The 16,702-nt window shown below is 37.4% G+C and overlaps 1 protein-coding gene across 7 annotated transcripts in view; it reads right to left on the reverse strand.

Annotated features, from left to right (window-relative positions):
- PTPRZ1 (protein tyrosine phosphatase receptor type Z1) overlaps positions 1–16,702 on the reverse strand; it is a 132,201-nt gene that overhangs the window by 21,633 nt on the left and 93,866 nt on the right. For 4 of the 7 annotated variants that reach the window (XM_039726780.1, XM_039726777.1, XM_039726778.1 and 1 more), the window contains exons 11-13: positions 16,071–16,114; positions 9,891–13,461; positions 6,142–6,286 (exon numbers count right to left, since the gene is read on the reverse strand). In XM_039726780.1, the coding sequence (XP_039582714.1) occupies positions 6,142–6,286; positions 9,891–13,461; positions 16,071–16,114 (3,760 nt within the window). The remainder of the gene's footprint in view (positions 1–6,141; positions 6,287–9,890; positions 13,462–16,070; positions 16,115–16,702) is intronic. The other 3 variants (XM_039726782.1, XM_039726781.1, XM_039726779.1) reach the window with 2 other exon arrangements.

A 16,702-nucleotide genomic window follows, 5' to 3' on the forward strand; every position in this document is an offset into this window, starting at 1 on the left:
TGAGTAATGAAAATACTAATCTCATTTTATATTTACATAATTCTGCCTCTTCAAAGCTGTTGGCTGCAGCTATTGTATGATTGTTTGTTACTTTGCGTAATCACTTTAATTTTAAATTTTGTATCATTCCTGTATCACTGCAGTCATAAAAACTCTCATATAATTGTTATAAACAGAAATAAATTTTGAAGATATCTTGAGAAATAGATTGGGAATATGTGGCAGTTGTCATTCTTTCCACAAACATTAATATAGATAATAAAGATTTTGGTAAGCTTATTTGAATTAAACCTCTGGGAAACATGCCCATATTGTCAGAATGTGTTGAGAATTTTCTCAGTGTACAATACAGATTCTCTTAAAACAGAAGAAAAAGCAGACCGCTACCTAAAAGGGAAAACTGAGACATGCAAAATAGTTCTGCTAACTCACAAGACAATGAAATCTGAAGTCCAGCTAGAATTCTCTAAAAGTGTATTTGTGATGTTCACAGAGAAACTTTGACTTTGCATTTGATATTTGGAGCAATACTATCTGTTATGTATGTGTTTTTACTTAGAAATGGCAATTTTGGATGCAGATCAAGAACCTACTCTGGAGGAACCTGGGAAGACCCTTCTAAATTTTAGAGTCTCTAGCATCAGGGTTAGTGGCTGCTGAAGTGAGAGAGGCTGTCTCCATGCCAGCACAAAACTCGAGAGTATCAGAACTGTGTGTGAAACATCTGTGAGATGCAGGCAAGTCTCCAAGTCTTCAAATCACTTTGGAAAGTCTGGCCTGTCTGCTGGGCACAGCAAATGCTGTATTGTGTTTTTTAAAAACTGCACCAAACAAACATGCCAAGCAGCCTGATGTGAAAGCTCCAAACCCAAAAACTGTCCTTCCCCCAAACATCTACTGCTTGTGAACAACTGTCACATGTAAGGTTTAGGGGCTAACGTTGTCACCTATTCACTTGAGAAAAGACTGAGCTATAAAGAATTTAATTAGCATAATGACTTTCACATCTAAAGCTGTACTTAAAATGTTCTCATATTATGCCATACACTCATTATCCCTCACTGAGCCAATACATTTTTAATCTTTAAAAATTAATTGTGGCTGAAAATAAATTACACCCTTAGCACATTCGGGAGACAAATTCATAGCAGTTGACTTAACCTGTAATAAGACTCATAAATAGGCACTCCATCTGCTTCTGCATCAGCACTGAAAGCCTTCATGACTAAACCTAACGTTAATACTCACATCTTGTTAATTATCACTTGTTGTTAATGAAAAAAGTGATGACTATTTCAAACTTCCAGACAAAGGTCCCATCACTCAATAACCTGATTATTTAATTTACACCTTTCATCACAGCACTTAGATCTCCAACCTAAAATTGTAATTTGTAATTTAGACACTGCACTTGTTCAAACACACACTTTATATATGGGGGCATTGCTAAAACCACTAAATTAATTACAGTGTCTGGATCTGTACAGCAGCAGCAGCAGCAGCACTTCAGTCTGACAGGAGGGATACTAGATCGGAATGAACACTTCAATGGCAACCACGTGAGACTACAAGACTAAACCTCAGACTGTGGGGGACATAGATTTTCCCGCATTTGGGCCCCTGCTTCTGCCCCGCGGCAGGGGCTGCTCGGAGCCAGGCTGGGATTGGCGCTGGGGCTGGCAGGGAGCAGGGCACCCTGTGCGTGGGACTGTGCCTGTGTGCAGAGTGATCCTGCCCAGGGACTCGGCAAGGGAGCTGAGCTCTGCAAGTCAGAGGCATCTGTGAGAGGATGTGTGATGCTGTTGAGTCAGGGATGGAAAGAAGACTCCAGTCTGCAGGTGGATCAGAAGGTAAAAGTGTTTAATGAAAGTAGCAGGACTTTTATAATGTGACTCGCTAAGGTGATATGTGATTGGTCTCAAAGGAGAAATGTCTCACACTATTGGTGCACTATGAATAGCACACTCTGGAGAACCATATCTATAAACAACAGTTACAGAAAGAGAGATAATAATTGCTTTAATTCTTTCCTCTAAGATTCCCAGGCTCAGCCAAGGAGAAATTATTTCTGTTCTTTCTTCGACTGAACTGAGAATATCCACAGATGTGTTTGTGCTTCTGCTGCTCATGCACAATGGTCTTAGATGCATGATTACTTCTTTCTCTGAAAACTTCAGTGTCTTTTGATCTCAAAGGATTATCTGCCAGTAGGTATTCTCAAACACTTACTAGATTTTAAAAAATGTACAGATAATTTAAAGATCTGGTGAAGCCAAAGGATCTATAAGTGGATCCTCAATGGATGCTAATTATTCAGTCCTGAAATAGCTGCAATTAATTTTTATGTGTTTTTTCAAGTGGAATTTTAATTGTCAGATTTTATTAAGACTTTTATTTATGACATGGCACACTGTTCAGAAGTTTTTCCTTTATGAATGGATGAGTATGGCCTCTGCATATTTAAATCTGGTTTAATTGCTTCTGCATGTCCAAGCTTAATGATCCTCAGAGAGGGTTCTCAACTCTGTTCCCATAAACAAATGCTGAGTTACAGGACTCAGCATTTGTTCAAATCATGGCTAAGAAAATGAACATTCTCTGACAGGTGTAGTTCAAATTATATAGGGTGGTAGAGGAAATTTAAAATTCAAATAACTACTCAAGGTGTTTGTCATCGAGTTGGTAATTTCTGAAGTGTTGCTATCATGAAATGTCTAATAGGCTGCATGACAGGCAGCTGACACTCAGTATGTCTACAGATGCAAATGGACCTGGAAGTGCATTAGCAGTTTGTGGTTCATGTCATCAGAGCTGGTCTTTTACTACAATTCACATATATTTGTTGAAAAGAATTTTGAATGGTATAAGGCCCACTGATAACTGCTACCATGTTACTATTCTCCAAGCTCTTCTTACAATAAACATTATAAAAGCTGATCTGTACAAAATATGAATAATTAAGCAAAATAGTAATAATGAAGCCATCAAGAAGAGAGAGAAGAGAGCAAGTACATTCAGGTATTCCTGCCACATGTCTGCTGCAAGGACTCAGAAAGTAGACAGATACTGAAAGAAATGGATAGACTCTAGATTTGGACACAAAAAATCTCTATAAAGCTGTTTTAAAAAGTCTATCTGGACAGCAAGGCCAGTAAACAGGGCAAAGAATCTCCTTGTTTATTCCACTGTAATCTTAATCATGCTGAAGAAATGAAAGGAAAATGACATTGCTTGAAAATTGCTTGAATTAAAAAAGATACACAAAACCAGAGTAGTTAAAAATTGTGTCTTTTCCTACTGATAATTATTCAATCTTTAGACAATATTGCCATTAGAAGTTTTAATCCCTGTCAGAGAAATAAATATCTATCAAAAAAAGATTTAAATTGTGCCTAATGAGATAGTGAAGAGATTGAGGAATTTCCTCAAGTGCTGATTAACAATTTCATTTAAAAAAAACCCCAAAACCAAAACCCAAACAACAGATGGTACAGAATTATTTTTCTGGTACAAGTCATTAAAGTGAAGAAATAAATAATTTTGCCTTTCTTAAACCTTGAGAGACTGTAACTTGTTGCTCTTGGTAGCTATTTCATTTTAAATCAAATAACACACCTTTTGAATATTCAAACAAGGAGCTAATAGTGGAAACAACCCAAAGCATTATTTATTCATTTGACCAGCTGAGATAGAGCAATGGTTTTTCTGGACTACCATTGCGAAAGAAATATAGAATAAGTTCTTGTAAACCTAAATGTTTTTATGAACTTTAATAAGTGAAAATAATTGGCCCAAATTATGGGGAAAAAAAAAGATGCAATATAAAAAGAAACATTAACATCTAAGAGCAATTATTTAAAAAAAACCTCCTGAATCTATTAGAAAAATCTTACAGGGTTTCTGCTAATATTTTCCAGGCTTAATGAAATCTGCATAGCAATGAAGTTAATATTCTGATTCTTTTCCAGTCTTTAATAAGAGGTGAGTGTTTTGGCAACTTTGAAAGAGGGCTGTAAAGTCCTATCTATGATGATAGCCTTTATGCTGCATGCCCCTGAAATAAGAAATTGTTACTGGTGTTATCAGAATGCCAAAGGAATTTTGAGGATTAACAATAAAAGAGCTCCATATTTTATTTTGTAGTACACAAGAAATACAGAAAAGATTAGATTCAAGGCAAGAAGATATTCTTGCTAACAGGATTTTTCTTTCATTTTGAAAGACGTGTTTTACAGAATTGTTCATTCCCAGAGAAAGAATACAAAATGAACACAATGTTATTCGACAAAAACAAGCTTGTAACGTGTAGGATTATTAGAACTGCATTGTACAATCTGGGTCTTTAAATGCATGACCTTCTTTAGCAAATAGATTTCAAATACTGTTCAGCATCAGGGATGTAACCTTTGGAAGTTGAATATGAACAATCATGTTGCATAACATGAATGACAGAAAAGGATTCTCAGAATGCAGGTGGCTATCTGGAAATCCTGGGATGGAGAATAGAATTATCCAATTAACATAAACTAAGAAATTACTTTTGTAATTATTATGGCAATTAACTACTACTTTGAAAAGGAGAAGAAATCTTTCTCAAGGTTCATCAGTCAAGTGTTTTTCATCATGGCAAAGGCATAAGCATGATCCTGACATCACAGTCTAGAGATAACAGTAGTCAGTAGTTTGGAAAGGGCCAAAGTTAATGGTTCTCCACCAATTTTTTTCATTTTAGATTAAGCAGGATTATTTGGGATGAACGAAGAAGAAGAAACAAGCTCTGGAGGCATCTGAAAGAAGATATTTGGGCCTGTCTTCCCAATTCTTTGTACAGTCCTTGTAAGAGCAAGGTCCTGTTTTTGGCTGCTAGTTTATGTGTTAGCACAGTGGAAGCAGGATCAGGTTCCTGACAATCACTGAAGTAGAAGTATTTGCAACTTATTTCCCCCTTCCAGGCCACCACAGCACTTCCTCCCTGACAATCTAAACACTTGAGAAAGTCTTAGGGCTGTGCAAGGATTTTGTGAGCTTAAGCAGGCATGTCCCTAGGAGAACTGACTTTAACTAGAACCAGTGGGAGAGTGCCAAAGCCTTGAGCATCGACACATACTGCCATGTGGCTAACAAGTATCTTGGTACATTTCTAGTTCAGGCAAACTTGCAGTATTTCACACAATGCTTAACACAGTTTGGGGTTAGCACAGGGCAGAGGCCATCCCCAGTTAGCAATGTGAAGGCAGCCACTCTTTTTATCCTCTCTGAGGGAAGTAATTTCAGCTGTATGGAAGAGATCTGTGCCATGCTAGCTGGTCTGTTTTATTTCACAGTGCAGAAACAGTTTTTTGCTCTTACTGATTATGTTATAATGAATTCTAATACCCATCAATTCCCTTTATCCTACTTTATTTTTTTTTTACTGGCTTATTAATTTATCCAGTCACAGAGAAACACATCCATGAGGAAACCTGAGCACATGTGCACATGAAACACATCCATAGTTATCCACTAAAGCTTTGAAAGACCAGGGCTAATTTTAGTTTGTCAGAATCACAAACTAGAATGACTTTTTAATCACAGAGCATCCTAAGAGCTACTCAGTAAGTGATCTTCAAACAGTGACACTATTACAGTATCATTAAACTACCCCCTTTCTGTCTTCCACACAGTGTCAACAGACTCCTACAGTGCTGTATGAATTGCTTATTTACATAGTCCTGTTGAGGACAATAGATTCTCATTCTGAATTGATAACTACCTTTTTTTAATGGGTAAAGGATTGGAAAGATAGTAAATAGCCCCATGCCATGATGTCTATTTTTCTTCTCCCTCTTGTTTTTCCCAGTTTTCTGTTTAGCCACTTGGTTTCTAAGCATCAATCATGAGTTATTGTTTACTAAGGCCTATCAATATGGGAATAAACTGTTTGTAGTGGTTAAACCCTCTGCAAAAACAAAAAAAATGCATCTGAGTATTTTGGACAAAAACCACTTTATTTTGTCATCTTTATGACACTGAGCATTATGAAGGCAAGGTAAGAGATAAGATCCAGTCTCCCTCCTGTAAAACCAGCTCAATAATGCCCATCACATTTTTCAAATCATACCTCTTTAGAACTGAAAAAAGATCAACCAAAATACAACTTACCTCCAGTAAATGAGAATACCCACAAGAATCACTAGACAGATAAAAGTCAGGGCTGATACGACCACAAGTGGTATAACTGTCTTCTTCTCTGATTCCAGACTCTCAGCTAGACCAATACGAGACTCATGGCTAATATTACTTGCCTCTGCAGTCAGAGAAAATTGAAACAGTCCAAGTTTAAATTCTGAGAAATGCACAGCACAGGTGAATGTGTCTTATAATGAGGCTACTTAATATCACTTACCTCTACTTTTTACTATGTACCGCAGAAAGTTTATACATTTGCAAACCAGCTTACAGAAGATAAGCAGATAGAAGGTAAAGCAAAGTGTTCAAGCTTATGTGACTCAGCCCTCCAGCAGTGGAGACTCCTCTTTGTAAGAATAGCAGACTGTCGTTAAAATTCAGAAGAAAGTTTTTTTATTTTAATCTGTTTTATTAGCTGAAAGCCAAATGAGTTAAGAAGTCTGAATACAGAATATTGAAATGTGCATTGGAATTGATATTAAACTGTCAGTCATATAATGCAAATAATTTCTCTGGCTAATAGGTTAATATAAAAATTATCTTGAAAAAGTCTTTATGTGCTTGCTGTATTATAGTTTAGCTTTCTGTATTTTTATCCATTGCTCATTCTGTAAACTGCCTTATAGCTACACCCTGCTTCCTTTGAATCCAATTGCCTCCCTCAACTACATTGGAGCCACAATTAAATCTCCCACCCCAGTCTTTACAGGTGCTCAAATTATTATTTAGATATTATTTTGGTTTCATATTTCTGTGAGCCATATATTATTGGATGACAGAAATATTTGGACATGGGAATCTGTATGAAGATTAAAACAAAATATTTTTAATTTTGTTAAAGAAGGAAAACCAATGGTGGACAACATAACAGCTTTATTTTCAGCTTTGGTCCTATCTCAAGAAGTAAGTATTTTAAAGTTGTGACTTTGATGTAAAACAACTGACTTATTTCAATTTGTGCAGTTTACTGTGAGCATTATTTAAGATGCAGAAATAAACACTTTTGTGCTTTTTACAATTAAACCCCTAGAATGTTTTCTGCTTTTGCAAAGAGTCCTAATTCAATGAATTTTCTCTATAAGAGCAGAATTTTGCTGTACAGAAAACATCTGCACTCCATTGGGATTTCAAGAGACAAATTCTACATGAATGAAAAGCTTTTACACAAAGGGAGGAAGGAATGGAGTTGAATCTGGGGGAAAAAAAAAGACAGCAAATTACATGCTCTAAATAGGATGTCAAAAACCAAATGGCTTCACACAGTACAGATTTCCAGGCAGCTCTATTTTCTTCCATTTTCTTGAGTTTAGAGGCTTTCAGGACTTTATGTGCAAAAAGGTCTAGGCTCTAATTTTGCAGATGTCTTCTTGGTTTAAATTCAAAATACTCTTTAGCACCCATGTGAATCACTTCTCTTTAAATTCTGCAGCTCAATGGGCAAAGTAATTGAAGGCAGAAAGTTGCTTCTGAAAAATCTCCAAGTGTCTGTTGAGTAGGTTTAAAACTGGTACTTCCTATTTACTCCAGAGAAAAACTATGTGTATGCATGAGAAAGCACAATACGATCCCTTTGAAACAGTCAGAATTGCTTATCCAACTCTGGCCTAATACACAGCATAAAATCCAATCTATCTGTGTGATGACAGGGTTCCTTCAAACTTCATGACCATGTTCTATCAGGACTCCTCCTATGGGGAATGAAGTGCAGGCTTCTCCTGTAACAGAGGGTTTCTTGCCTACTTCATTCACTCCAATGATGGCAGCTGAAAAGGCAGTCTCAGCTATAGCAGGTTTCTTTGATTTCTAATAATTGATGTGTTTGGATCCTTTGCATATTTCTTTCTGTTAATCTGTCTTAGTTTTTCAATGGAAGTTGAAAGGTTTGGGTAGTCATAGAGGTCTTATGGAGAAAATCCTTGTTCAGAACAAGCATAGTTATGCATCAACAGCTACAAGATTGGGAAAAGTTTAAATGACTTTTTTCTGTAATGGTCACAATGAAAAGACATTTCACCAGTTTTTGCAAAATCCACTACAATGTATAAGTAAGTTCTCAGGTGAGAGATTAATTTTTGTGTTTGCTGCATTTCTTTGTAATTTAAAAGCAATTATGTCTTTGATTTATAGGAGACCATGTTAGACATGCTGAAATTGAATGTTCAGCTTATTAAAATCCAGAATTTGGCATTGTGTGTTGGGAAAAAAGTAATGAGCGTGAAATGATACTGTAAAGTGTCTTTCAACAATATCTAGAAGACAAAGTAAGTCTGTTATACTACTCCTCCAATACTGTATAATCCTTTTTGAGTTACTATTGGTAAAAATTCAAATCACACTCATTATGTAAACTCTAGAATCTTATGGCAGCACTCATTCACACCAATAACATAGGTTTTGAAATATTAATGCTATCTTTGCTTATTTTTGAAGGAATGTTATGCATTTTACAGAAAGTGGTAACTACTTACCAGTAAACTAATTCACTTATTAATTCAGTTTTGTAACACCTACCTTGTTAAGACTCTTAGTAATTTCAAAGTTTTTTATTCTCTTTTAATTTTCATTTTCTATTTTTCACATTGTTCTAGCCCCAATTATATCGAGTGTCAATTTACCACCTTTTCATATCAATATTCTGTTGCTCACGAGAAATACAACCTTAGGTAATTAAACTGTGTATTTATTTGTAGGACTGGGCCGAAGCCCTCCCATGCTTTGCGAATTCCATTCCTTAATGGGTTTAGTTGAATGATACTGCCCTCTACAGATGATGCAAGTGCATAACAGAAGTTCAATTTATTTTCTAAAATACCAATTCCACTTTGTTTGTTGTTTGGGTTTTTTTTCAAAGGTCATAGATTATTTTTGACTTGATTCTTTGATTTTCAATTCTCTAGCACAAGAAGGAATGAAAATTATGTGTCTGAATACTTCAGATTTTCCACAGTGCATTTTTAAATACAAAGGAAATGTGTTATGAGTTTTGACTTCTGACTTCATCCTTGGAATCATGGGTTGCAAATACTCTCACTGAATTTAAGAGGAATAAATGAGAAAGTAGCATTGAATATAAACATCTAGAGGAAAATCTGGCTCTACTTTGGGAATACAGAAATCTGGCACAAAAATTCTGCATCTCACTGAAATCTGAAAGTGGCATACACAGAATAAAAATGAAAGTTTTTATGAATCAGAATAAAACCAGCATCTTCTTCCTCATTCAATCTCTTAGAAAACACAAAAAAAGGTGCTGCTGTAAGTTTAAAAGAGAATATCAGAGGCATGTTTCCTCTGGCAGAGGCATGGTTTCCTCTGGTGTTATTTCCATAAGGGCAGCACTTGTCTTTGTGCAAAAAATTCAACAGAGAACCTAAGTCCCTGACAAACCTTTAAAAGTAAAAGCAACAATTAGCACTGAAACAATTCTGGTTTCAGATTTTGCATGACTCAACTTCTGCTGACAGTATGCACCTATCCAAAAGCAGAGCATCAGTCATCTTACTGAAGAATATTTCAGGTGCAGTTTTAAGTAGCCAGAAGTAGCATTCACAAGATAGCCAGCTCAGTATGAACCCCCGTTCCCCAATGCTTCCTTAATCACACCCATTGGCACTATTATGTTCTCCCTTTATTATCTGTAGATAAACCTTCTCATTCTGTATGGCACAAAAGTATCCCCTCGCAGCTTCCCATGGTATTCATTAGACTTATCCATAACTAACCTGCCTCAGAGATGTTGAACACTGATGAATGATCACTAGTAACAGATGAGGCTGATGATTGTGATGATCCAGGAGTTAATTCTGAGTTACCTGCTTCAACTGCCCCTTCAGTGTCTCTCTCATTATGGTCAGGAAAACTGAAATCTGTTGAAGTTTCGTTATCGTTAAGGCTATCTGAGGTACCTTGGCCAGAACCACTTTCTTCATCACTTGTCAAAACAGCCCAAGACTTAGATTCTGATGTGTTTTGTACTTGGACACTAGAAGTCTGAATGTGGTTCTCCAAAATTTTCAGGTTGTTGTGCTTCTCAGGTATCACATTCGCTGTCAAAGTTGGTGTGGATGTATAATTATGTCTGTCCATGTCACGATTTATCTGAGTGTCAGATGCAGCAGTAGAAAACTTCTCTTCTTCAGGTTTCTCAGAATGTGTACTTATAATTAGATTACTCTGATCCTTGTTATTATTTACCTTTGTGTTTTCATCCTCTACTACCATATCCTGATCTTCTCTATGGGAGGTGCACGAGATGCAGTTACTTACAGGGAAGGCATCATCATATTCATCGTAGTCATCCTCAACTACAGAAGACCACAAATCAGTACTGGACATGATACTGGGAGATAACCCAGAGGATTCTCCAGAAGGAACCAGCAACCTATTCAAAGTTACAGGGATCTCACTTTTGGAAGGGACAGCCGTAACTGAAACAAGTGTATTTGGTAAAGGAAGAGTGTGATGAATGGACACATCAGAACCAGAAACAATTGCAGGCATATGAACAGGATCAAAACCAAGTGTGGAACTTGAAGAGACACTGTCAGCCTCAATTCTTTCAAAAACACTTGAAGAGATATGGCTGTCTGTAGGAGTAGCTACATGTGATGATGTGTCACCTGTTAGGAAGGGAGTTGTTGCAGCATTCGCTGCCTGGGACGGAAAGGCATTTGTATTTTCTAAACTGGTCAGCTGGAAGGAAACATCGCTACTGTACAATGAAGGCATAACCTTCTGAACATCTTCACTGTTAAATAAACTGGATGAAACATATCTCTCATTTGCATAAGAAAAAGATAAAGCTTGAAGTGACGCTGTGGGCTTACTAAAAGTGTTTGACATCGTATCAGCAACAGAAGGTGCAGATGTAGAATGCAGCTTGCTTTCAGTTGTAGCAGAACCTGGTGCCATTTGATGCAATATTTGGTCAAATGCAGAACTATCTTTTTGAACCCTTGAGCTTTCAGCCAATACAGGATCACTAGGCACAACTGCAGCTGTGTTAAGCAGAGTGCCATCGCCAGAAGACTGGAAGGAGGACTGCAGTAGTGCTTCGTTATTTAATGTAGCTGAGGTCTCATAAAAGTACAGCTGAGTCGAGGATAACATTTTGCTATAAGCAGGGACAGAGAGAGCTTGATCTGAGCTTGCACTAAGCATAGGTTTAAGCAAAGTGTCATCAAAGGCTGGAGTTGTAACATGCAAAGGCTGAACAGAAAGGTGCTTTTCTGTAAGTGTACTAATATCATTATCAAATATCTTAGTAGTGGGAAAAGCAAGAGAGACTGGAAGGATTCCCTTTGTGCTAGAAACAGGAAGTGGGCTTTCTTGCAGAGACATATTCTGCTCAATTACAACATTATTAGAAACAGATGTAGAAAGTTCATGTATCACTTTACTTTCAGCACTGGAAGCCATGTCACTTAAAGAAGAGGAAATTTTCAGTTCTCTCTCATCTCCATATATAACATCGCCTTTTTGAAGTATCTTATTAACATCACTAAACCCGGATGATTCATATGGAATCTCATCAACAAAATCAGAGGAAGAAACATTAAGTACGGTCAAAGTATCTGTGTCAGGCAAAAGGGACTCGCTACCAGAGTATGCTTCAGACCAATCCGTGTCACTAGATAGAGAGCGCGTAGGCTGCAGCAAAATATCAGCTTGTGATATTACAGAAGAAGGTTTATGCACCAGTACATTGTTATAGCTGCTAAATAAAGGATCTTGATGAAATACGTCAACAGAACCATGCACAAATTCTGCAGAGTCATAGGAAACAGTAAAGCTTTGGAGGGAGCCCACATTACCAGACAAAGCATAAGGAAGTTCAGACATTGTAGATAGTACATGCATATTTAAATCACTGCTGGATGGTTCAACTTGAGTAAATATGTGAGTTCTATTATGACCAAACATCAGTGTCTCCGAAGCAGCATGAGTGGTCTGATGTGACACCACATCAGCAAATTGAGCAAGGCTTGGCTGTATTAATGGATCACCCACTGCCAACGTCAAAGAAGCATGCAGGGACACCTTATCGCTTGCAACAGCTGGAGTAGCACTTTGTGGAAACATTTGAGAAACTGTATACGAACGGTGAAACATTTTACTACTGGAGGAAGCAGAGGAAAATGTAAGCAAAGGTACATCATCATAGGAAGACAGGGTGGGTTCAAATGACACATCAACACTGGGAAATACAGGTGTAGCATGCAAGGTCACATCACTATCTGATGTAGCAGGGGTAGTGTTGAGCATCTGAGAGTCAAACAATAAGGGGGTGACTAGAGGAAACACTTCACTACTGTAGGAAGGTTGAAGAGGTATCTCACCATTATAGACTGGCTGAGTTGTCTGAGAGAGTACCTCACTGGCAGCAGAAGCAGAACCATATTCTCCAGAGCTTGAAGAGATAGAGTGAGGTGATAATTCAGCAGAGGAGAAAGCAAAGGTAGAATAATGTGGCAATTCTAAATCCACATCTGAAGTGTCTTGTAAAACCACTGGGCTGCTTGTATAGGGCGTTGTAGTTGGCTTTAATCCCTCTACATAAGCATCAGTGTAACTGGTCTGAGACAACTGCCCGCTGGGTGATGTATCAACAGATTGAGTTGTTGGATCTGAAGCATTATGAAACCATAAATTTCCATCAGTGGAAGAAGTATGCTTTGGAGGCTCATCGGAGCTTGAGGGTGCTATGACTTCTGAAATATATTTAATGGAGCCTTGGGAAAGAACATCATGCACACTTATATCTGGACTTCCTGAAGGAAGGGCATCGTCTTGGGAGGCCTCCTCTGTAACCAGCTGTGATGAAGAAGTGGTAGGAACTGAACTCCAAAAGTCATCAGGTTCCTGATGAGGTTTAAAAGGAGACAATAAGAAATCTTCGTCACTGAGGCCAGTGGTGGTTATTCTTGTTGGCTCGGTGCCTGAAGAAAGATATATAAACTCGTCTTCTCCGCCTTTGGTGGAGTCAATGAGTTGAGGGGGAATTCCAGTAATTGTTTGGGATTCCAAAAAGGGATCTTCCTCTTCAGAATTTTCACCAATAGGTGCAGAAGTAGCATAATAAACTGCTTTGAAAACATTATCCTTACCATGCAATTCATCTCTTGTTAGGTATCTATTTGTTTTGGCTTCACTGGGTTTTGTTCCCTTTTTTCCTTGACTGTAGCTGGATGTAATCACCTGAAAATCTCTCCGCAATTGGTTCATTGTACTGTCAGTACTTGGAACCACTGCAGTTTCTTCATCCACCTCTGTTTCCTTTTCATCAACTTCATCCTTTGAAAAAACATCATAGCCGAAGACAATTAAAAATGTTTATAGACTCTGAACATGAATGAAAACTAAAACTGCAATAACATATTTTCCTGGATCGATAAATCAAGAAGGGTAAAGCAAAACAACACTTGAGAAGACTGTTGGTCTTAAACTAAAGTATTAACTGCAAGAACAGGTTTTTATCTTTTGTCTTGAAAACTATTACTTATTTGCAATAAAACAGAAAAATGCTGTGTCGCAACAACTTCTTCAATATTGCCTTACTTAAATTGTGTTTGAGAGCCAAAAATCACTCACAGTATTTATTTACTTTATTAAGGAGGCTCTAACCCTTTCCTAATAAAATGCAATTGTATATGCAATATATAGCATAGATTGTCTACACTGCAGTGAAAAAATGGTTTTGCTCTCAGAATACCTTAGAGGTTTGTACTAATATCCTGATGGTAATTAAACTGATTATTAACAACTGAATTTGTAAAATATATTTGTGACCTTAATTCTGCTGAATTGTCAGAGTTTTCTGGAAGAGTTCATGATCCTCAGCAAGATTCAGAATTTCACAAGTGCTGGGAGTCATATCCCCTAGTCCTGTTATGACCCTTTGTTTTCTGAATATGAATGACAATAAATAACAATAATTTGTGCAAAATCTGTGATAGAGTTTTGCTTTTTAAGGACATATCCAAAAGAGGAAAAAAAAAATTATGTGCCTAATGCAATCAGGATTTAGGCAGTGTTTGAGGATCTAAGGTCAAATCTTTTCATCCCCTCTACAGCTTCCCCTGCACGAAATCAAAAAACATATAATCGAAGCACCTAACTTGCTCAGGAAGCATTTTTGTTTTTATTTAGGTACAGTAGTCCCTGCAGTTCTGTGTTGTGTCCCCATCTAGTGCTGCACCAGAGTTGAACCATTGAACCTCTCCCAGCCCAGCTCTGCCATCTAGATTGAGGTAAACTTTCAGTTTCTGAAGGACCTAATTTGACAGGCACACATAGCCCTAAGAGACAGAGCAGCACAGAGACTCTTGCAAAACAGGTTGTTTGTTTTTTTTTTTGTTTTTTAAAAGATCTGGCTTGGTGATGTGGTGGAAATGCCACTGTTTGTTATTCAAAAGCATAATGCTGAGAGAAAACACGCAGTAGAGAGGAGATAGGCACAGTTATCAATCTAACAACTCCTCAGTTTCCATTATAGTTCAGTTTGAGTAGATCTCCCATTCCTGCACTGAACAGGGCACAGCAGGGAGAATAATTTAAAAAATCAACAGCTTTTGAAAGAATGTGCCCAAGATAAAGAGCTGCTGAGTATGTTTTTGACTGAGGCACTCAGCAAACAGGAGTTGTGATCTTTTACCCAGTCTCACCAGAACAAGGGCTTTTCCCACTAGGCTAGAGCTGGGCTTCACTCTGCAGTCCCTCTTTGAAACAGGAACCCCTCATGCACTCACACAATATAAGGTACCTCAGATGTCACTCTCAGGTTTGGATTTCATTCTAAGGACTAAATACCAAAAATGTAGGGACAGCAGCACCAAGACTGATTGCCTTCAAACCTGGGCCAGACTGGACAGGCCCTTGTTTCTATTTATGCAAGACAATGTATGCACTTCTAAACTTTCTTGGTTCAAGTAAAAATCAGTTGATGTTCACTGGCACCTAACAGATGCAATATAATAATCTAGATACATAGCTTACAACAACAGAGAAAAGACTGTATTTCTGGTTACTCAGTGTCCACAAATGCAAGGGAAGGTAAATAGATAGGTGAAGCACAGGCTGTGCTATTTAACTAAAAGAACTTGTCATGCAGTGAGAATATTGTGGTCATAGTCTGAAACTATAAATTAAAAATTCTGAGAGATTTCTTGATGTTACTTGATAAATGTCTTACTGAAGTAACTATGTTGTACAATTGGTATGAGAGACTGTTAAAAACTTAATAATGGTATTTTTACATCTCTCCTTGCTGTGACACCAGAGACCTAGTTACTGAATATGAAGCCTCCAAGTTATCATGAGATCATCAAAACTTTTGTAAAACAGAGCTATACTTTAAAGTCTCACTTGAGTTCAAGAAGCAAATGAACCTCCAAGAATTTTTGAATAACAGTTAAACCAACAGCACACTGATTGCAGACACACTTGAATGTCACTCTTCAACACAACTATCGTCCTCCCTTACTTTAATTTACTACATCATAAGACCATCACAAGTAAGGACAAATCAAACTTCTCTTTAACTAAAAATCCTAACACTAGATGGCAGCTTTGATTCTGCTAAATGAACAATTCTGTCAGACTTCACAGAGGGGTGACTGTAAACTGATGCCCCATTTTAAAAATAGTTTAGGAATATTCTGTGATATCCTTTACTTCACCATGTACCTCCAATCCCAGAGAAATACTGAGGTATCTCCAGAGTTCTCTAGGGAGAAATATAGCTCAAAGGCTATATATGCACATACATAGGCATATGTATACATAAATGCAGATAATACGCTCAGTTGGTGACACAGTTTTGTAAATTTTCACAGAATATAATTTCAATCTAATTGAAATATATTTATTTCAAATATTCTCTTAAAAACAAATGAATGCTATACCTCATATTCTTCAGCTTCACTCAGTTCAGGAATGAGGTCAGCCTCTATAAAACAAAAATACACACTGTATCATCCACAATTTTAAATAGACAGACTTCTGAATTCTGCAAGGACTCAACTGCCTAATTAATATGGTTATTGAGACAATGTAGAAGATTTTTTGTAGGACTGTGTTTGGAGAAGTGGCCAACCCCCTGCATCAAGGACTAAGGGTAGCAATGCCCACTCATCTAGGCAGGACACATTCATTCAGCCACTACAGTTTTGTCTGGCTCTATTTCGATACCATTGGATTTTCACTTTTGGAGGAAGCACATGTTGGTTGGGGAAAGCCAAATTTACAAGAACGTTTTCAATGAGAAATACAGTTTAATGCAAAATACACAAGTGAGAAAAACCGTAAGTCTGGGGATTAACTATTTCTCTACATTAAATCTGAAAGCTCTGAAGATATTTTTGAAAAATAATTTGTTCTACAATTTTCATCTAGAAAATTCCTTGTTTGTGCACCCAGGCTTGGACTTAGGTACTATAGCAACAGCAATGACATCATACTCAGCATTTAGCAGGCTGCAGGCTTCCAGCAAGTCAGACCAAAGAGACCCACCCTTCCCAGTGCTTACAACCTTTTT

This window comes from Passer montanus, unplaced genomic scaffold, assembly GCF_014805655.1.
Source record: "Passer montanus isolate IOZ18808 unplaced genomic scaffold, ASM1480565v1 scaffold6, whole genome shotgun sequence".
NCBI classification, from domain to species: domain Eukaryota; kingdom Metazoa; phylum Chordata; class Aves; order Passeriformes; family Passeridae; genus Passer; species Passer montanus.